The sequence below is a fragment of the Arachis ipaensis genome, chromosome B9 (genome assembly GCF_059453495.1).
Source record: "Arachis ipaensis isolate K30076 ecotype BB chromosome B9, ASM5945349v1, whole genome shotgun sequence".
Classification (NCBI taxonomy): Eukaryota; Viridiplantae; Streptophyta; class Magnoliopsida; order Fabales; family Fabaceae; genus Arachis; species Arachis ipaensis.
Window position 1 is genome coordinate 157,623,533 of NC_142444.1, and position 22,472 is coordinate 157,646,004.

At 29.9% G+C, this 22,472-nt stretch overlaps 4 protein-coding genes across 5 annotated transcripts; 2 read left to right on the top strand and 2 right to left on the bottom strand.

The window, feature by feature from the left end:
• Positions 1–1,715: 1,715 nt before the first annotated feature.
• Positions 1,716–7,144, bottom strand: LOC107618709 (uncharacterized). Its single transcript, XM_016320841.3, has 13 exons — positions 5,787–7,144; positions 5,584–5,693; positions 5,373–5,483; positions 5,045–5,102; positions 4,490–4,579; positions 4,249–4,343; positions 3,998–4,051; positions 3,608–3,745; positions 3,321–3,378; positions 3,081–3,195; positions 2,805–2,874; positions 2,263–2,334; positions 1,716–2,169 (listed from the first exon to the last, which is right to left on the bottom strand). The coding sequence occupies exons 1-13, from the start codon at positions 5,980–5,982 to the stop codon at positions 2,053–2,055; spliced, it is 1,284 nt and encodes a 427-aa protein (XP_016176327.1). The 5' UTR covers positions 5,983–7,144; the 3' UTR covers positions 1,716–2,052.
• Positions 7,145–10,708: 3,564 nt separating this feature from the next.
• Positions 10,709–11,591, top strand: LOC107619678 (uncharacterized). The gene has a single exon (XM_016321974.3). It carries the CDS (start codon positions 10,919–10,921, stop codon positions 11,456–11,458), a length of 540 nt encoding a protein of 179 aa, XP_016177460.1. The 5' UTR covers positions 10,709–10,918; the 3' UTR covers positions 11,459–11,591.
• A 2,401-nt stretch (positions 11,592–13,992) lies between these two features.
• On the top strand, positions 13,993–14,449 carry LOC148546910 (uncharacterized). Of its 2 annotated transcripts, XM_088500533.1 has the most exons (2): positions 13,993–14,089; positions 14,144–14,449. In XM_088500533.1, exons 1-2 carry the CDS (start codon positions 13,993–13,995, stop codon positions 14,287–14,289), a joined length of 243 nt encoding a protein of 80 aa, XP_088356659.1. In that variant the 3' UTR covers positions 14,290–14,449. The 2 variants fall into 2 exon arrangements, with proteins under 2 accessions (XP_088356659.1, XP_088356658.1); XM_088500532.1 differs by having other exon boundaries at positions 13,993–14,449.
• Positions 14,450–17,470: 3,021 nt separating this feature from the next.
• LOC107617088 (uncharacterized) lies at positions 17,471–18,793 on the bottom strand. The gene is made up of 2 exons (XM_016318897.3): positions 18,516–18,793; positions 17,471–18,004 (listed from the first exon to the last, which is right to left on the bottom strand). Exons 1-2 carry the CDS (start codon positions 18,619–18,621, stop codon positions 17,745–17,747), a joined length of 366 nt encoding a protein of 121 aa, XP_016174383.1. The 5' UTR covers positions 18,622–18,793; the 3' UTR covers positions 17,471–17,744.
• Between the last annotated feature and the right edge of the window lie 3,679 nt (positions 18,794–22,472).

Below are 22,472 nucleotides of genomic sequence, written 5' to 3' on the forward strand. Positions count from 1 at the left end.
CCATCAATAAGGCTTTTTGTATGTGTTGTCTGTATCTCTCATAATTACTTGGTATCAAATCTGAAACTCCAATTGAGTCCGATGCATGAATCTTGCCACGTCACGGGTGCCACGGCGCCAGTGTCGGTGGCGCCGTGGCGGTGCTATAAATCTTGAATAGCGTGCTGTTTTGGTATCCAATATTTAGGTGAATTCTATTTTAATTCTTAATATTTTAATTCTTAATATTTTAATTCTCTTATTTTTATCTCAAAATATTTAAAATAGTATTAATATTATTTAATCATTAAATCATTCACTATCATTTAACAAAATTAATATACTGTAAATAATATTTTTTTTTAAAGTTATATTTGTTCAATTTTTTTTACATATTTATTCTCTTAACAATGCTAAATTTTATTCTCTTATTTTCTTTTTCTTCTTTTTTAAATTTCTGTTAAAAAATTAATAGTGTGAAAATAAATTTGATAGTAGAATAACATCGATGCTATTTTAAATATTTTTAGATAAAAATATAATAATTAAAATATTATGGACTAAAACAAAATTTATTTTAAACATTAGAACCAAAATTTATTCTAAAAATATAATGGGAGTGATTGTATTTATGGATAGGATTATTTATTTTGAATTGGGTAGTTGGATTTATGGATTTGGATAGTTTTTGTTTTAGGCCTTAAAGAAAAAACAAGATAGTGGACTCATTGGCCAACAGCAAACCTATAAATGGAGTTCAAATTCTCGATGGATTAATCTTTGACCTGTAGGGTTAATAATATTATTAAACATAAACTGTATGAATTGGTAAAATACATGCAATATTATATACGAATGAAGGTTGATTCAGAAGGTAAAAAATTCATATGACACAAGTTTGAGAAGTCCATGTCCTATTTGATCAAGCAGCTTGCGCTTAAGAAGAACAAAGAGTGCTACTATCTTTTGCTTTTGCATATCCATTACATCAGGAAACTACTTCACTGCTTAGTGAAACGATCATACAGCTCATCAATTATTCCAACTCCCAAGTGGCTCTGAATCAGTCCTTCCATTTGCTCAACCATTGCTCTCTAGAATTTTCTTCAGCTCCTTGACGGGTGGGCAAATTCAAAGAGTCCACTTTTTCTTCTTGACTTTTCCCTGCCTTGACAAAAAGCTAGGCATCAGAAACTTTGTAAATGAATTAATAATCTATACGACCACTAACCTCAACAGATTCTTTCTCCATCAAGCTATATCTGCAAGCTCTAGATAAGTTTATGAAACAATGAAGCAAAAAGTTCAAAAGAAAAGTATAGGAAGAGAAATGAAAAGAAACCAACACTTTACTTTGAGTAAACTTAGTTTGTCTGTCCAATAATAGCATACTGCATGCATGTCACATATGTTTATATGCATTTTGGAGATGATGTTTAGTGCCAAAAAAAACTTATGAATACTATTTAGATTTAATGAATATTGAAAGAAGTGGCATGATATATTTGCGAAGACGAAGTTAATAAATCATGCGCATGTCTATAAAATAACATGACAATTCGTCCAATTTCTGTAGACGGTGCAATGCATAGCAATTATTTATCATTTATAATTGTCACGGGGAGTCAAATGAATGAATGATAGTATTGAGTTCAATTTTAACCATCAACATCGTTATTAGGTGCTTTTCAATGAACTTTTATCCATTTCCCCCCTCTATTTTACAAAACCAGGAATACAAAACAAAGCATCTGCAAGATTATATTATTTTTTACATGTAAACAAGATAATCAATGACCTCTTGAGTCTTGAAGCACCAAAAATATAAGAGAATCTTAAAACTGGCACATTCAACAAATACAAAACTCGATGACCTATTTAATGCAAAACTATCTTGTTCCTCTCAGAGTAACCTTTTTCTATTTTCAAATCAACCCATGACTTGGGTAAGAATTCACCTGTATACATGTATCCACTAATCTATTTACTAAATGAATACAAAATCCAAAACCCGCCAAAGCAGCAGAAGCAATTCAAACGTCATCATCTCTATGCAGCGCTGGTCTATTCAGTTCAGGGTTTATGTTGCGCATATATTGATGTACGGACAGCATGTTGAGGAGTCAGAGCTTTTCCATTTACAAGCATTTGTTCATAGAAATCCAGGCGTATAGATTTGAACTGGTAATGCTATGTTTAGACAAGCATGAGAATACAAGGAAAACTATCAGAAATTATCATTGCATCAAATCAAGATATGAAAACCAAAAATTGAAAAGTTACCTTTTCCTTCCAGGACACGTCCACATCACGGAAGAAAGGGTCAAGCAGTGTCAGCTGATCTCCTTCTTTAATCTGGATAACATATCAATTAACTCCATAATAGTTGTTCAATTGCAATAAGAATGAGGAAAATAACTGACTTGACCAAAATTTATCCAGCAAACATGCGTGCACGTTTTGAATGGAGAAAAAAGATGAGCAAAGTACACATTTATGTACTATACCAAGAAGATCAGCAAGACCAAAACTCTTATTCAGCACTACTTTTATCCTTAATGTGTCTAACTGTGTATAGTTGTCAATAATCAATATACATGACGATTTTATGGCCATATTTAATTGCGTGAAGGTCCATATTTTTCTATTTATTTTCTATAAATTACAAGAAGAAATAGTACTCCAGATGGAAAATATGGAACCATGCAATTGGTTTGTCAGCTTGACTTTTATCAAGGAAAGAAAAATGAAATTTAGCGTTTGAGGAAAATGATTAGAGACAATAAGAGAAGAGGATGACATAAAACTTTGGCAGCAGTCCTTACCACATCGTTCCGTAAACCATAAACTGTGAGAACAAAGCAAATTTGATTCGAATCACAAAGCAAATAGTATCTGCAAAATGGCATGATTAGGATTATCTCAGCCAAATCTTCTTATACATTGCAACAATGCTTTACGATAAATTAATGCACAACAAAAGACAGTAAAACCAGTAACATTTTCTAGTAACACAAATGGAAGTTATTATTAATATAATGAGTCACCATAGCAAGGGAGTGATTGCAGTGAAAAATACTTTTCAGTAACAGAGGACTTACAGGGGAGCAACACACTCACTCCTAAGAAAGAAAAGCACCTTCCCATCTACTGCTACGTTTCTATTTAGACCCTCTGACATGAGGTCTATGGTAACTCTCTTCTGTGATGAGTTCACTTGCAGCAGAAGGTAGACACAAATCTAGTCAGTTATTAGTAAACATAACAAAACTTTAAAGGCAAATGCTCAACGAAATTTTCAGTGAGTTATGTATTGAGGTATAGGTAAGAAAGGCTCTCACAATTAACAGCAGCCAATGATGATGCCAAAGAAGCCACTCTCTTAGCTCGTAAATTTCCCTGTCCATAATAACTATAATTAAAATTATCATATAAATCAACTGCTGCTTTTATCAAATGATGTTTTATTACAAGTCAATTTGGGGTCAAGATTGACTTTATATTAATTGAAATATCAACATCAGAAATGAAAAGTATCCTCTATGGTCAAACACTAAGCTAAGAAAAATCCTTCAACTAATTAGTAGGTTTAAGTTACAAATACAGAGCCACAGGACAATATCATTACCCTCAAAAGATTGTCCACCTTGTCAAGTAAATTGACAATCTTCTGAACTTCCTCTGAAGCATTGAGTCCTGGATCCTTTAGAGCAGCAGCCTCAAATCCGCTAAGAGCCCTATCGTAGTTCTCTAGATATCTGTTAACCTGTAACAAACTATTTAGACTAGCAGGCAAATTTATATTTATGTGTAATAAATATTAGCATGACCCATTATGATTTTTGAGAATGGAACATTGCTGTGTTCTCTAGTTTCAGGGAAGTTGGGAACTAATAGACTGAGACATATACATAAAAAAATACAGGGTAAAAAAAGGCTTAAATTTGCACTCCAACCTCATATTAAATGGAGACTTGAGCATTAAGAGAAACAATTATAGGATGAAGATGCAACTTACGGTAGCACTGTTAAAATATAAATCTGGATTGGACTTCATTCTTTCATCTTTCTCCTGGTACATATTAACTAAACGTTAGGTCTTCCACCAGATACAAAAATTAGCCTCCATGTAGAGATGTGTATAACTTTTTTTTTTAAGATAAAAAGAGATGTGTATATAATAAAACAAAAGTAACAAAAATAAAAATATAATTCTTTCACATGCACATTATTAAAGCTAAATTATAAATCCTTCCTCTTCATACTCACGGCATTTTGATATGCTTTTAAGGAATGTAAAAGTTTGCTATGATCCCAAGCTCCAGTGACAAAAAAGCTTGTAAGGCATGCATTTCCAAGATTATCTGCCAAAATCAATGGAAGGGCTAATCACTAACAGATAAAAAACAATCATCATAATTGAAGTTGACCATATACAAAGTATTATTGAATAGCAAAGCAATATCTATTTGTTGAATATATTGCAGTAGTAATTTATTTAAAAACATACACCAAGAGTTCCCATCCTTGACATCCAAAGTGATTGCTTGCTTGGCATGTTGAATGCTTTCCTCAACAAGTTCAGCTTGATTCTCCGCACCTGGGTTCATAGCAAGCACAGTAATGCACCTCCACTATTAGGAACATTTTGGTATTCTCAAGAATAAAGAAAAGAAAAACAAAAGAAACAAGCAGTTGTCATGCTATGCTTATTTGAAACAATTCTATCTTCCTGACTACCATAACTGCAGTTCTATACCACTTTTCCGCTATCATCCCTCACCCCGTGGACTGTAGTTCACTTCTAAATTCCAAAAAGGACATCAAGTACATTTCTGTAATGATTTTATCGCTACTACATATAATGCACGCACTAAAATTAGGCACTCTTGAACACCACCCATCTGAGCAATTGGTATTAAACAGAAAGAGCAAGAGTGTAAAAGCGAGGCTCCTTCAGGTATGTCAAACACTCAAACCAAGTTAAAATGACTACAGAAATCAGAGACAACTATAAAACAATAGGCAACCTCAAGCAATAAGAAAGTACAAAGAAATCCCTTACCTTGAGACATTTTTCTTTTAAGCATTGATAATTGACAAAGAATATTTTTGTCAGGACCCTGCTTAAACAACCAGCATCTATCATCATCTCACTAAACATAATATCTTCCAATTCAGAGAGAAACTGAAACTGAGTAAAGAAAGGTCACAGCCTCCAGGTAGAGGTTTATTCTTGGAAAAACAGCATATTCAAATTCAAAGTTCCCAGTTCATAAAAAAAATTCCATTGTTATAAGAACCAAAATGACCCTTGGCTCTACAACTAATGGCAAGTTTCAAAAGTATTAGTTTACTGCAGCATGACTCGTGTAAAGCAAGTAGTAAATCACCTTGTTTAATGCAAGACTAAGGCAGTTCTTTGCAGCAGATAAATCCCCTTTCTTCCAAATGCAGTTACCTAAACATAGCCAAGCATCTGCAAGAGACGGGTTTAACTTAACCTGGTCCAACGAAGATTCAATTGTTGAATCAACCACACAAACATTCACATTCACATCACTATAATGAATGAATCCCTAACAATAGTGCATCTGTACTTACAGCTTTAGAGAGATGATCCTCAGCTTCTTTCCTATAGTCAGGGAACACATCCAATATCTTGCCTCTAAGATACTCAAATGTTGCACGCTGCAGAGACGATTTTCTTTGTTCTGGAAAAAAAAAATTGCAAGAAATTAATTGAAATGAATCAACTGAATAATAATAATTGTTACTAGTATTAGAAGAGGGTAAAGAGGAAGGACCTGGGGGAATGGAATCGAGGAGGGAGAGGGCGAGATCGGAATGGTGGTGGAGCTTGGAGGTTCTGTCGTTAGGGTCAAGTGGAAAATAAGTGTCTCGGAGGTGGTAAAGATCTTCAGCAGCTCTTGCAGCTTTCGATAGTGGTTCTTCTTCTTCTTCTTCTCCGTCTGGAGGGTTCATCTTCTTGCTGCTGCTCATTTCTCTGAGTCAACTCACTCACTCGCTCATCCGAATTTTGCGACCAACATCATACATAACGCAAAGATGCAAAAGGAACCTGTGGTCCCCACTAGCTACATCCCAAACGCAATTTATCCAAAAAAAAAAATATCCATATATATATATATATATATGGTGAATTCTATGGTGTAGAATTTGTTTAAGTTCCTCATGTGTAGAATTGACGTAGATCTCTCTTTATAAAGACATGTGTCCATCTAAAAGCTATAATTTTTGTCCGACAATGACAGAGTGAGCAGATAATGATCACTTTTATAAATTTTTTGAAACTCATTATAATAGGTTAATTATACTTTGAGATAATTACTGTATAAAATTATGTTGATGTACATATTCTTTTTAAAAGAAAAAAAATAAACATAAAATAATATTAACCTTTTTAAAATGAAACGATTAAAAAACTTCAAGAACAGGGCAGAGAGTAAGTAGATCTAACTTTAAAATATTTAACACACATTTTAATGGATTCATTCACATTTTAACAACACAACATCAATGAGTTAAAATTCAAGAACCAGAGAAAATAAATTTTTAATGCTAAATATTTGTGCATCGTCTCAACTCTCAACCATTGGCCTCGTTTAAAAACGCCACACAAAAAGTTGCCAAACATTTTGCAGAGAGTAGTCGACCACCACCACCATACGACTACTGCCACCTTGCACCATTGTCACCAACACCCATAAAATAGAAAGAAAGTAGAGAGGGGAGCCAACCCCAGTAGCCCACCATGGCGGCGGCCTTCTCCATGGCCCCTTATCTTCATCGGAACTACCAGTATCGCTAACGCCGGACAGCACGCTAAAGCCGGATGCTACCTCTGTCGTCTTCACCTCTATCTTGCTCACAACTGCTGCATCCATCTTCGTAACCACCTTTATCGCTGACAGGTCGCGGTGCTCAACCTTTGCATTCTCTGTCAAACCCCAGCTTATATCAATCGTGGTGATTGACTCTCGGCGAGCCTCCCTTCTCCCCTGTCGCCATCTAGAAGAACAATAAAAATACATGCACAAAAAAAAAAAATTTCACCCCAAATTATTGCAATTGAGGACATCCCTCAAATCACCACCTTCGATTTTGCCATTATCAAGCACACTGGGTTGGGAGAAACCAAACGCCGTTCTCGTTATAGAACGTCTTTCACATGAATATATTTACTTTTTCTTTTTTGGAAAAAGCATAATATTTTCCTTTCACATGAATATATTTACTTTTTCTTTTTTGGAAAAAGCATAATATTTTCCAAAACTAAAAGAAATAATATTTTTACTTTCTAAATTTATTTATTAAAAAATGCCTTCATTAATTATATAATTGTTGTACATAGCATCTGTTAATCACTTGACTAGCACTCTTTTCTAAGAGTTCTGAATTGTTGCAGTGATGTTCAGAAGGATATGTGTCTTTGTAACGGCCTACCCACGTCAGTTCTACACATGAGGAACTTAAAGGGATTCTACACCATAGACTCCACCTATATATATATATATACACGTGGATCGTACTTTTTTACTAAGTTAAATTGAGGGAATTAAGAGGTTGCGGGTTCGAATCTCTTATCTTTGCTAAAAAAAAAAAAAAAAATTTGAGGGAATTAGATTATGAGTGAGTGAGTTTTGTTTGATTTTTTGAAAATATCTTTTAATTTTTTACTACAAAAACAGTTTTATATTTTTATAAGAAAATTTAATAAAATCTTCTTAAAATTTTATATTTTAGAAAACAAGATATTACTTATTTAAAAAATATCCTTTTAAAACTTTATTCAACACTTTATAATTATAAAAATATACTTTTTAAATTAAAAAAAAAGAAAGCATTTCTTTCTTAAACAAAACAAATTCAAATGGACACTATTTCGTATATCATCGTCATTCGTCAAAATTTCAAAAGGTGTGGAGCATATTGCCATATTGGTTTGATTCAAGAAATATAAGCTCTTAGAAGAATAGCTTGAAACAAAATAGCGCAATATCCGCAGTAGCACTTTGGAAAATTCTTGAGTTGAATTGAATTTCCAGGTTCGAATCCTGGCTGCGGAATTCATTTTTTTTTTTATCTAATATAAGAATTGTTTCTTACTAAATTTGTAAAAATTATGTGTTATATATTATTCGTTATTGTAATTTTTTCATGTTGAGGTTAAGAATGAATTTTTATAGAAAATATAAAAAAAATTAAATTTTTAATGTATTTATTTTACATTTTGTAAACTAAAACATTCAAAAAAGTTTACTTATTAGTTAAACCATTATTTCTATTTAAAAAAAAAAAACAATGTTTACTCTTTATTAAAATGTAGCATTAGTCAAATATTATTTCTCATTGGTGAAAATGAAGCAACTGTGATACTCATTTGGAATAACAGAACCAAACAACTTCCTCTAAAGAAATATGAATCTATCCTATGCCATCTTCAAATTTGAGTTTTCGTCATTGTCTTCTCTGATCAATCCATTATCCTCGGAAAAGTGCCTTTCAAATAGCCTCTTTCTTGCATTGATTACCTGCATTAAAAATCAATGAATTATTTCACCTTAAGCCCAAAAGAGAAGAATCAAGTGAGACTAACTTAAGATAAGAAGACATTATATCCAACTTAAAATCTTAAAATATTAAATTAATGAATCTCTCATCTTATAAACTTCTCATTCTTCTTTGTTTTCTTTGATGTGAGACTAAATTCATGCACTCCTCACACTTGCAACATTAACAGGTAGAGTGCCCCTCTTTGAGACTGCACAAGAAAAATCTCACATCAGACTTAACAAGAAAAGTTATGCCATGTTACACAACTTACCAAACTGAAAGAACTTATGTTTCAAGTTCTGGATCTGGTAAAAGGCCAGAGAGCAAGATAAACAACTCAAATGACCACCATTCAAGGCTGCAACACATAATATATAATTATTATCGTCATTAAAGATTAATATTACAGATTAAACAAGAATATAAACATGATTGCAGAAGGGAAAGCAAAGCGAAGGAACTCTCCAATTCCCTTGAATAGCTTCATGGAGATGGGAACACGGGTTTTGGAACAAGCAGAAGAGAATCTTATGTATAACCCAATGAAAGCAGTGTTTAGCGAGATTGAAATACTAAGTGCTATGGCTGCACCTATGTTACCAAATCCAGTGTTGTATACCAAAGCCCAACACAGAGGTATATGGATACAGAAAGTGAGAGAGGAAGTGATGAGCATGTGAATCTCCCTGCTTCCTGTGAAATCAAAGCATCTTGAACCAAATGAGTGCAAGTGGAACACACATCAACACTAAAGTGAATATAGCAGTGTGGATTTTGCATTCCAAATTTGTGATATTGTTTAGCTCCATATGCTTGTCCACAAAGAGTTTCCAATCCACTAGCCATTCCCAACTGTTAATTATTAATTAGGATAATTAATCAACAATATAATCTACCAGTTCTTTTTTGCATATATATGTAACAATAAGAAAACTGAAACCAGTGACAGTACAGATGGAGATCAGATGGCCAAGGCAGCGCTGGCAAGAGAGACCAACAATCATGGTTGAAACAATCTGCAACGGAAACTGGGACGAATGAAGCATATGGTCTTCACTTCCGCTGTGAATGAAGCATGGCCTACTCTTTGCTCCGTTAATAGACTTGTATCCATGCTTCCTCTCTTTTCAGTCTTGATCACTCAATTCACTCATATGATATGATCTTAGTGTATGTGTAATTCTATTTGATCAGTTAAGTGAAATAATTCTGGTTAACTTCAACATCAATCAAATCATCAAAGTAAAGTTAAAATCTGTCTACATAGTAGTCAATAAAGATTCAGCAGAAAAGTAATTAAACATCATCCACCAAAATCGTTCACATGCACTTGTTAAGTAGTTCAATAAATTGAGATGCGCAAGTTCACAGAATAAATGAGAAGAAAGTGATGACTGTATATTGCAGTGGCTTAACATAGTGCATGCAATTACCACGTGACACATAGTCACATACCACAACTCACAAGTCTCTTGGAACCTTTGACAAACCACCTTTTTAATTTCTTGTCAAGGATTATCTTTACTTTATCTTTAAAGAACCTTATTAAAAGCATTATATTATTTGTTAATTAACCAAATTTTAATTATTTATTTATTATATTTTCTATCAATTATTCACATTTAAAAGAATAATATGCGTTGAGTATCCTTGGAAAGATTATGAAAAACCTACTAATTTATTTGTTGCCTCTAATAATAGATTATTGAGTAAATACTCTTTTTGATCCTAACCAAAGACTGAAATGTACATATATCAAAGTAGATAAGGACCGACTTGAATTTTTAGATTTTTTAGGGGGTGAAAAGTCTATCGGACAAATAATTAGAAATCGTAAAGGACATTTAATCTAGATTATTTTCCAGAGAATATTGCAATTCTTAATTTCTTAGAAGTGCATTATCATTTTCCGTAGTTCTTAGAAATATTTCATTAATAGTATCAACTAACATATAAACTAGAAAAAGTAATAGAGCACAAGAAAAATAAGCATGGAGTCTCAGGCTGAGGGCAAGGGGTCCCACTCCCACACGGCAAATACTAAGTGCAGCTATATCCCCCTCAAAAGTTTGCAACTGGCAACTGCAGCTTCTTCCCATTTTCATTTCCACCCAACTTTCAAAACCAACGCGCACTCACAAACTCTCATCACAGCCACAACAACACGGGTCAACTTTTCTCACTAACACTCTCGCATCAACACGCACATTCTACTATTCACACATCACAATCCTTCTCGTTGACCCTTCCCCTATATATACACACACAAAACAAATTTATAACCATAACCGAATTGAATCGTATCATATTTTTCTCTTGCAAACAAAAAATCAGTTAATTAAGGTAATAAAGAGAAGCAGTAATGGGAAATTACATATCATCATGCAGCTTCGTGCCTCCTTTGGCGAAGAACGCCGGCAAGGTAACCACGGTGATCTTCCCGGCCGGCGAAGTGAAGCAGTTCAGGGATGTTGTGAAGGCGGCGGAGCTCATGATGGACCACCCTAACTTCTTCTTGACCAATTCCCGCTCTCTCCACGTCAACCGCAGGTTCTCCGCTCTCTCTGCCGATCACGATCTGGATTTAGGGAACCTCTACATCTTCTTTCCCATGAGGAGGCTTAATTCTATCGTCACGCCGGCTGACGTCGCCGCTCTCTTCCTCGCCGCCAACTCTCCCGCCAGGCGCATATCCGCCGCACCAACTGCGCGCGTCCAGCCGGTAGTTCCAAGACTGAGTTTGGAAGGGGTGGATCTATTGTCGTCGTCAGGGTTGAGTTACAGTAGGTCGAGGAAGCCTGTGTTGGAGACTATAACTGAAGAACCCGCCATTAATGGAGCTAAAAGCATTTGGACACACCTCACATTCAGACACAGAACTCTCATCCTACAAAGAAAATAAAAATTCAAAATTAGGTTATTACTTATTAGATAGGGATACATTATTCTTTATTCATTACTACGCTTATCAACTACTAATTGAAAATCTGTACAAAATTTCATTATTTCTAGAATAAATGCAATTTTGCAAGTCATATATCTATTTATTGTGTGTTTCAAATCTTATTTTTTGCTGCTGAATTACTTGCTTAAAATGACAAATGAGTTATTCACTTAACTTATTCAAATTGGTTCAAATTTTATCATTTTTTTATTCTAGTCAATTTTTTTTTTCAATTAAAAATATATGTAAAGTGAGAACAAATGGTTTTGAACAAGTTGGGAAAGTTGTGAGTCAATAAAGGGTGTTATGTTGGCCGGCCTGAAAATGGATGTGTGTTGGGTGGAAAACGCCAAACTATGTGGACGGTTGTCACACAATTTAAGGAGAAAGGATTACCGTCAACGTCATTGTTATTTAAAATTTAATTTCTAGTGTAATACAAAGTCATATTAAAATTAGAGTGCCACTTAGATAACTTAGATAAAGATGTTAAAATTTTTTTTTTTAAAGATGTTTTTTAAAAATTAACACATATAATCAATTAAATTATATTATTTTTATTAAAATTAGATTGGACAAATCAGTTTAGCAAAAAAGTTAATAAATTAAATTTTTAAACCAGTATAAATTAATATTTTTTATAAAAAATTATTACAATATCCCTATTATAAAGCACAACTAAAATATTTCTATCATATATATATATATATATATATATATATATATATATATATATATATATTTTAAAAACTTTAAATTCTAACTCTATAACGATAGAGAAGAAAATGGCTAGAATTTAGAATTCTCAAAATTAATATATATAATAAGAGTATTTTAGTCATTTTATATAATAGAGGTATTGTAATCATTTTTTATAAAAAATAATATTAATTTAGACGAATTCAAAATTTAATTCACTATTTTTCGGTCAAATTAATTTGTCTAATATAATTTTGACAAAAATAACATAATTTAAGTGATTATATGTGCTAAATTTTAATTATTAAAAATTATCTTTAAAAAATACGTTTTCTGCGTCTTTATGGGAGTATCCCCTTAAAATTAATGTACGCCTAAATTTCTTTACACTTATTATACATTGAAATTAAACTTTAATTATCTAGCTAATTGTGATTTATTGTATTATCGTGTTAGTATAAATGTTTAGTGCAGAACTAGATAGTTGATAGACATGCATGCCACATTATATTAATAATAATCAACGAACAATGCATGATATTCATATTCAGACATGCAAAACTGTGACAATATAATTAATGATTTAATATTTAGTTTAGCCTCTAAATGTACACAAAAGTCATTAACTATAAAGTGCATTATGAAATGTAATTTTAAGAAAAAATTGGTGAACAAGTGTCCTTAAAAATTTATATTATTCAGATTTTTATATTTTTTTCTCTTTTATATATGTGCTGAGACAGTTCCAACATGCATGAATCATGTAGTCATCAAATGCAGGTTTATCTTAACCGGCCATTAAGCTCCGTTTAATCCTTTGGAAAGTTGGCATTATTTATGATCAAACTTCCTGTTCGTATTATCCAGTTATTAATTGCATTTGAAAGTTTTCATGGTTATCTGCATGAATTCTAGAATTCTTTGGGAAAATGGTGAATTACTATGAGATATAGTAGAAAGAAATAGCTAATGTTGAACACAGACTCCAAGCATTTAAATTGTATTCATCTCCTTTATCATTTTGGAAATTTCAGAACTCATTAATAAAAATATGGATTTATATATCTATTTTGTGCTGTAAGGGCACATGTTAAGTTTACACATTAACATGTTAAATTTATGCATTACAAAATTTTTTATTAAAAATATAAAAAATTTTAAATTTTTAATACATTAATTTTTTATTAATAATAAATTTATTATATATCTTTATATAGTACATGTTAACTAAATTCTAAAAGTATAACCATAATAATATAATACTTTTAAGTTTTAGCCAAATTCTAAATTAACCTATAAAATTCTTTTATAATTAAGAATAAAGTATATCTTTTATTTTTAAAATTTATCAAAAATTAAAAAAAAAATCTTAAATTTTATTTTATTTTAATTTTATTTCAAAACTTTTTATTTGTATCAATTATATTTTTAACAGCTAAATTTTTTAAAAAATTAAAATTAATTCAATAATAATATATGATAAATATATCTTATTTGCTTATATTAAAAGTTACTTTTATAAATTATTGCTGAATTAGTTTTAAATTTTTAAAAATTTAACTATTAAAATTATATTTGATGTAAATAACAAAAATTAAAACAAAATAAAATTTTTAAAAATATTTTTAAATTCTTTAAAAAACTTCAAGTATATTTTATCCTATAATTAATAAGGACATCGATCGCATTAATTACCATTAGTATATAAATAGCTAGTGAGCCTTGTTCTTCACATATCCCCACAATATATAGCGATCAAGCTTTGATTTGTCTGTTGTGATCATCTGAAAATAATGGGTGGCAAAGGAGGCGGTGGTGGCAAAGGAGGCGGTGGCAGCGGCGGTGCAAAAGGCGGCGGTGGTGGTGGTGCAAAAGGCGGTGGTGGTGGTGGTGCAAAAGGGGGTGGTGGCGGTGCAAAAGGGGGTGGTGGTGGTGGCGCAAAAGGTGGCAGTGGTGGTGGTGGTGGCGGCGGCGGCGGGGGAAGCATGAAGGCCCCTGGCAGAGGTGGAGCCTATATTTCAAGGGAAACTTTTGAGGCCAATCCTCAAGGTTACTTCAGTAATTTACATGCTGCCCAAAAGGATAACTAGTGTATAATATGCATCTTATGTAATGCTTTATTTACTTTAATTTGGAGCGTTACATAATATAAATAAATAAATAATGCTCCATAGTATATATGTTTGTATCAAACTATCAACTGCTCTACTGGAGTACTGGTTACTTACTATCATTATAAATATATAAAAAAGCAGCAGACCTTTATGATATCTACATACACTTGGTGTAATTAATAATTATATTAATTTTTTGTCTTTCTGTTTGGCTATCATAATTAACTTCTCAATTAATGCATAATTTTTATATGGTAGAAATCCGTAACTAGTGAGTTACTGATCTTCTACCAGCTTCATAATATAAACCTGGCTTCTATATATTCTACTATTTCAATTCCCTTGCCATGTAACAAAAGTAATGTTTAAATTATAAATAGTAGTAAATGATTAATCAATGAAGATGTTGACATTAAATACTTCAAATTTGTATATTTTCTTCTTATTAGGGTATAAAAGATAAACTTTTTATCGTTTCTTGCTTTTTTATCTACCACTTTTAATATTGGAGACAAAAAATATATAAAAATAATGCTTATAACTTGGTTTGATTTGATATCCCGGTGGAATTTGGATAACCAAAGAGGGTAAAGCCAATCACGTGTATAAAAGTGTGCTGCTAAGTGCTAATCCTATGCTTTTCCGAAATTAAGAAAAACAAATGATGAATTATAATAATTAAATAATTAAATAAAATATTGGTAAAAGTAAGGAGATGTAATGTAATGGCGAAACCAGATTGGTTCTGGCCTGTGCACTAGATAAGGTAGGTAGTGCAGGTCATTTTTGACTTATAACATATTCACAATTTGCCATCTTGCATATCTGAATCCATAACCCATAAATATAATTACCTGTCTTCATCTTTTTTTGCCTTCATAACATTCTTCTCACTCATCAATGATACTTGCCTAATTCGGAAATGGAATCCATTACATGATTTTCATCATTCTTACCGTAGATGTTAGATGCCTACATGTGGTCTTAATATATATATATATATAGGTGAATGCTATGGTGCCTAAAATGCAGTGTCTATTTACTAAAAAGAGTTAAAAATTAATATTTAATTTAAAAAATATAAAAATAAATAATTTTTAAAAATTTAAAATTTACTACAAAAAAAATTAGACAAAATTTAGACACCAAGTCATAGACACTATAGAATTGGCCATATATATATAACGTTACACATAGATGTGGCAGATAATTATTGCTCCAAGATAAGATTGTTTATAAATTTTACCCAAATGATATTATACATGTCGTGGTAATAAAAAATGTTTTATAAATATAAAAAAAATTACTAAATTAGATATTATAAATTTGTATATATTTATATATATTCTTTTAATAAAATAATTTTTTTATAAATATTAAAAACTTATAATATTTAATATTTATTATTCATATCTTAGTCCAAAATAAAGACGGACTCATTAAGGATAAATGCCCATTAAAAGTGGCATCTTCCACTTATCCTATCTCATAAAAGGTTAGATGCGATAAAGGAGATTCAGCTCCACTTATCTAAATAAGTAATTGTTTTTTCAAATTTTTTCTACTATCTCAATATCATCTAAAAGATAGATCTCAACAAACTCCTAAGATAAAAGAAATGATTATCCACCAATAAAGATAGAATTATTCCAAAAAGTAGTTATCTACTCTATTATAAAAATATGCTTTAAAACTCTTTTTAACTTAAGCATCGAAGTCTCTTACATATACCATCTCTCACTTCCTCACCAGAAACTCAGAACGGCGGAATTTCAAATCTAGAGATTAAATGTAGAGTGTGTTTTTTTTGTGATAGTAAAAAAATTGACAAATAAGTCACCTTTACTGCCACTCTATAGAACCGTACATGAGATTTTCACCCCTCATACGACTTCTCGTTCAATTTTTTTTTAAATCATTAGATCATTTTCATGGTTCGAGAATCTTCTCCCTTTCTTTTTTTATTTTTTGAAGAGTAATTAGAACCAATTTAATCACGTTTTTTATGTTCCAATTAATTTTTTTTTATAATTATTGTCCAAAGTCAAATTTTTTTGATTAATAAAATTAAAAAAATTTATCGATCCTAAAAATGCATGATATCAAAAATATTAATTTCAGAAAATGAAATATCTAATATTTTTTCACCCTACAATTAATTGAATTGTTTCAAGTTGAACGAATCGCTGCCACTACAAAAGTTTAGACTTCAAGTTAAAGGCCAAATCATTAACCCTCAGAACACTTATATTTAGCGTTATTTCTAAAAAGTAAAAACATTATATTAGATCTAAAAATGTTGCTCAAAGACAACTCTTTTTAATTTTTAGATAATATTTTTTTAAATATTGTTTCAGATGAAAAATGCTGCAGTGGTGGTAATTGATCTTTCTTAAACTTATCTGTAAATTAGTAACATAATGTCAAGAAAGAATTGTTTCATTACACTCAAGGACATGGATCCAACGAATTTATCTGTTTTTAGTTTTTTTTTTTTTTTTTTTCTTGTGACAACAAGTTTATCATTAATCTAGCAAATGTTGCAAGCATTTCTCCAGTATTATTTAACCTCGTTACATTGGATCTCGATTATTTCGTAAAAATAATATCTTATTTTATATATATGGTGAAAATAAGTGTGATATGATAAATAAATAGATAAGAATTTAAATTAAATAAAAAATACATTAAAATTAAAATAAAAAAATAAATTAAAATTGAATATAAAAAATTTTATTTATTTTAATTTTTACTAAATTTTTTAATACAACAAGAAAAAAGCTCTTTAACTTAACTACTTAACTTGTACACGCCATAGTTTAGAAATTGAATCGAAAGAATTCATTAACTTTCTATTTAATTTCTCAATACAATAAGAAAAAAACTTACTCAATTTCACTTATTCACATCGTAAGACACAAAAAAAATTCAAATTTCTAACCACAGAATACTATAATTACAATAACTAAAAAAATATTTATAATCTTTTATTAGATTAAAACAAAAAAAATTCTAAAACTCACAAACATAAAGTCCAATATAATAACAAAATAAATAAAAATAAAAATACATCAAAATAAATTAATAATTTTTAAATAATATTTAATTTTTTTATATCACGAATATTTAAATCACGTATTAAAATAAGATTCGACTCTACAATTGTTTTTTTTATTATTTAATAATATTTTATTCTTCTGGGATCTTGGAGAATTGCAGTTATTGATGATCATCACCACCTGAGAAACACGCTTGTTTGGGAGTACTATTAGTTTCTTCAACTTATGCATGGGGAAGGGAAAACACTTACTTAGATATATATACACATTCAAATTTCAATTCGAAACAAAGACATCCATGTAGAAAAAGACAAATTAAAGATGATACATGATATATTTGAGGTTTGGTAGGTAGAAGAAGAAATAAGTGATTCATTTTGATATATAAACAAGGAGGGACACAAGGTAGATGCTAATAGAACCAATGAGAAAGACGAGTCCAATTGCACCACATGCCATACCCAACATCTCTACATATTCATTTACCATTCTTGAATCTCTCTTATACCTTGAAACCTCGTAATCATTATTATTCCGCTTGTTATAGTTCCACCCACCATCCCTCTTCCTCAATTCTTCAATTCTTACTTTCAAAACACTCAAATTTGCATCAACAATGTCTGCTGGCTTACCTGCCAAAACAATCACAGAATAAAACATGTTTTTTTTTTAAAATAAACTCTGATATCATATCATAAAATAAAAAATATATAATTGATAATCATAAACTTTTGTTAACAGGAACACAAATAAATTAGTATATAATATAAAATTATTTTTTTTTATCAGTTGTGAACAACTCGACCTTTTTAAGGAGTACAGAGTACTAATATCAAGTGATTAAATTTAATTCCTTTCGATATTATCATCAAGAATCAAAATCAATCACAAAAAAGCAAATTAAACGATAAACATAAACTAATAAACAAGTAAACAATACATAAATCAAAATATTTTTCAAATATAATATAAAATCGTTTTGCTGTGTTTGCTAGTGATCATGATCGATCTTGAACCTTTAATTTGTTTTTCCGCCTTGAATTAATTTGCTTTTATCAAGGATGAATAATTTTAACTCACGAACACATCTTGTTAAGGATTGATAGATCGAGTAGCTAGTACAAGAATATATGTATTAATTACCATTGTCCTTAAAGCACATCTTGGGGTATGGTTGGGAGAGCTTTATTTGCCAGCGGTTTGAAGTTGCACTTGCACTAAAGAAACATGATACGGAACAAGAAGCCATGATATATAATAATGATGATGTAGGTTTTGATTTCCTTGATTCCTACCTCATGTATTTATAAAGGAGGATTAATTATTATCTATGATTGAGTACTTTATTTTGACACTATATAGAATATTCTATATAGTGAAAGTAGCTAGGCACACAAAATAATAATAATAATATTATAGTTCAAAGTGTATGAGATCCACCTTAGCTACCTTTGATTTAAGATTAGAATAAAAAAAGATGAAAGAAAGTAGGAGTCCAAGTGTATTGTTCCATGGGATTACACATGGCACCGCTTGACTTAATCGAGATCCTTGTACAGAAACAAAATCACCATACTCTCAGATTTGAGAATTTTGAGAGTATCACATGATCAAGAATATGATCATAGATAATGATTACCCCATGCGATTGGATGCTGGCAACATGCCAAATTATTAATTCCCATTGCCAGGCCACCGTTATTACTTTCTTCAATACACAATAAAATAAAATGACGATTTATATGAAATGTTTTCAACGTCAAAATAATAAATAATAAATAAAAAATATTAAATAATTTAATACAATTGACTGTTAATTTGTATACATAGATCTTTGTGATATTTATTATTTATTCATAAAATTTAAAAAAAAAAATTATTTTATTCTTTTTTTATTTTTAGGTAAATTACGTAAAAATTTCGTAAGTACAAAAAGAATATAAAAAATAAAAGAAGATATATATATATTTTGATTGTTAACAAATAAAAAAGATAAAAAAAAAATTAATGATATTACATGTACAATTTTTTTTAATTAAATCTAATTAAATTGACATAAATAAAAAATATGTCTATACGTGACTTTTTTTTTTATTGGCATTTTTTAGCATAGAAACTTTTTTTTTTTTACAAAATACAAAATTTATTGATACAATATAAAAAATTTTGCACATAATATAAAATTTTTATTTACAGCACAAAATTTATTTATTAACATAAATTTTGTTAAGAATGTAATTTGTTGGTTAGGTGAGTCAATATTTTGGATATGTGATTTTAAAAAATTTCTGTTAGGTGTGTCAACAATTTTTGTGTATTAGAATTTCTGTGCTGTTAGTTAGATGTGAATGTTTTGGACATGTAGCTTTTTAAAAAATTTTGTATTGTGCACTAAAATTTATATATCGAATACTGAAATTTTTTATTGTGTGTATTTTATTGGTTGAGTGTTAATACTCTAAACATGTAATCTTTTAAAAAATTTTGTATTATACATAAAAATTTCTATGCTGTGAATCAAATTTTTTGTACTTTTATTTGCTGAAAGAAGATGACAACTATGATGGTGATGATAATGATGGAGGACAATGAAAAAAAAATCAAACAGGCATTGAAGAAGAACAAGAGAAGAAGATAATGATAACGACAGTGATGACGATGATGATGTCATTGTTGAAGAAGACGACATTGATAAACGGATAAACGATTAAACGATAATGAAAAGGAGGAAGAAGAGGAGGAAAAAAAAAGCAATTACAACGTATGATACATACGTTCAAAAAAAAGCATGCTGTAACTTAATTAAATACTTAATTTTAAAATATTTAGACACCTAAAGAAATGTGTACTAAAAATGTATAAAAAAGTTTTATATATATATATATATATATTATTTAAAATAATGACCATGATGATGATAATGATAGAGGAGGAACAGGCAACTTAATTTTAAAATAGTTGGACACTTTTTTGTTTAATTTTTTTTATATTATAAAGAAATGTGTACTAAAAGTGTATAAAAAAGTAATATATATATATATATATATATATATATATATATATATATAAAGAATGTTAGAAGGTCATTAAAATTTATTATTTTTGGTCATTATTTAGTTATTTATATTTAAAAATATGGGATAAAATATGTTATTGAATTATTAAACTAAATGAATTGAGTTTTAATGATTAAATGATGGCAAAAAATAATAAATTTTGATAAATCTCTAACATTCTTTATATATATAATTAAAAAAAAAACTCTCCCATTTTGGTATTCCAGTCCGCTATTCCCTGAAGATGTCTGTTTCCTCTACTATAAACATATTCTTTTATTTATTTATTTATTTATTTTATCATTCTGGGTAATATTCAAAGTATGAGTAAATACTAAATAGTCAAATTGGTTCTGAAAGATAGCCCAATCTTCAAACAAGTCCCCGTAAAAAAAAGATAATAAAATTTGTCCCCGAAAAATTTAAAATTGGTAACGTTAGTCCTTCCGTCAGTTGGATGATGACGTGTCACGTTAAGTACCACGTGGCATATGATGACGTGGAGGGCTAATGCCACGTGTCACAAGATGATTGGTTGACATGTTAGATCGGTGATACGTGGCATGCCACGTGTCAGGTCAGTGACATGTGGCATGCCACGTGGCACTTGACATGTAAAAAAGTTATTTATAGTCAAAATAGTCCTTGAAAGTTCAGACGTAAGTCATATTCATCCCTAAAATTTTAAAAATTAATCAAATTAGTCCTTATATAATTTTTTTATTTTTTCTTGATAATATTAAATTTAAAATATTTTTTGATACTACTAATTTTAATAGAAATGTAATTGACAATAAAAAAATTAGTAATTGTATCTTTTCTTCTTAAAAATTTGTTCAATAAAATTATCTCTCTCCTCTAATTCTTGTTAAAATCTCTCTTATTCTTTTCTATTCTAAAACATTTTTCTTACATTATTACATTTTGCTGGAATATATATATACTCAAAATTAAAATGTATGTATTTGTTACCCTAAATAAAGTTATATGCTCAAAATAAAAATTTATGTATGTTAACCTAAACAAATTTAATAAAAATTTATAAATCTTTTTTTTCATTACGTTATTACTTTCATTTAGATTAACATACATAAATTTTGATTTTGAGCATATAACTTTGTTTAGGTTAACAAATACCTACATTTCAATTTTGAGTATATATATATATATATTCCAACAAAATGTAATAATGTAAGAAAAATGTTTTAGAATAAAAAAGAATAAGAGAGATTTTGACAAGAATTAGAGGAGAGAGATAATTTTATTTAACAAATTTTTAAGAAGAAAAGATACAATTACTAATTTTTTTATTGTCAATTACATTTCTATTAAAATTAGTAGTATCAAAAAATATTTTAAATTTAATATTATCAACAAAAAATAAAAAAAATTATATAATGACTAATTTGATTAATTTTTAAAATTTTAGGGATGAATATGACTTACGTCTGAACTTTCAAGGACTATTTCGATTATAAATAACTTTTTTATATGTCAAGTGCCACGTGGCATGCCACGTGTCACTGACCTGACACGTGGCCGATCTGACATATCAACCAATCATCTTGTGACACGTGGCATTAGCCCTCCACGTCATCATATGCCACGTGACACTTAACGTGACACGTCATCATCCAACTGACGGAAGGACTAACGTTACTAATTTTAAATTTTTCGAGGACAAATTTTATTATCTTTTTTTTACGGGGACTCGTTTGAAGATCGGGCTATCTTTCGGGACCAATTTGACTATTTACTCTTCAAAGTATCTTATTAAAATCTTGCTAGTATTCTATATTTACTTAACAATATATATCACTACCACAAAAATGGGGTTTAGCCACCAAATTTTAACTACGAACACTAAATCGTGATAAAAATAAATGACCGTATCTTCTATTTATCACGAAACATTGTTACGTGGCTAAAATTTAACCTTTTGCCACACACAATATTTTTCGTAGCTGTACGCATGTACTTTCTGCTTACATTAACGTGTCATGACTATCCTGTTTTGAATAAATTAATTTCTTAAATAAGTTTA

Coding starts and splice junctions, on each gene's coding strand:
- LOC107618709 (XM_016320841.3), bottom strand. CDS start 5,982: ATGAGCAGCAGCAAGAAGATGAACCCTCCAGACGGAGAAGAAGAAGAA. Junction 4,344..4,489: donor CAAGGATGGGAACTCTTGGT/GTATGTTTTTAA, acceptor TGATTTTGGCAG/ATAATCTTGGAAATGCATGC. Junction 2,875..3,080: donor AGTGAGTGTGTTGCTCCCCT/GTAAGTCCTCTG, acceptor GCCATTTTGCAG/ATACTATTTGCTTTGTGATT.
- LOC107619678 (XM_016321974.3), top strand. CDS start 10,919: ATGGGAAATTACATATCATCATGCAGCTTCGTGCCTCCTTTGGCGAAG.
- LOC148546910 (XM_088500532.1), top strand. CDS start 13,993: ATGGGTGGCAAAGGAGGCGGTGGTGGCAAAGGAGGCGGTGGCAGCGGC.
- LOC107617088 (XM_016318897.3), bottom strand. CDS start 18,621: ATGGCTTCTTGTTCCGTATCATGTTTCTTTAGTGCAAGTGCAACTTCA. Junction 18,005..18,515: donor GATGTGCTTTAAGGACAATG/GTAATTAATACA, acceptor TTGTTTTGGCAG/GTAAGCCAGCAGACATTGTT.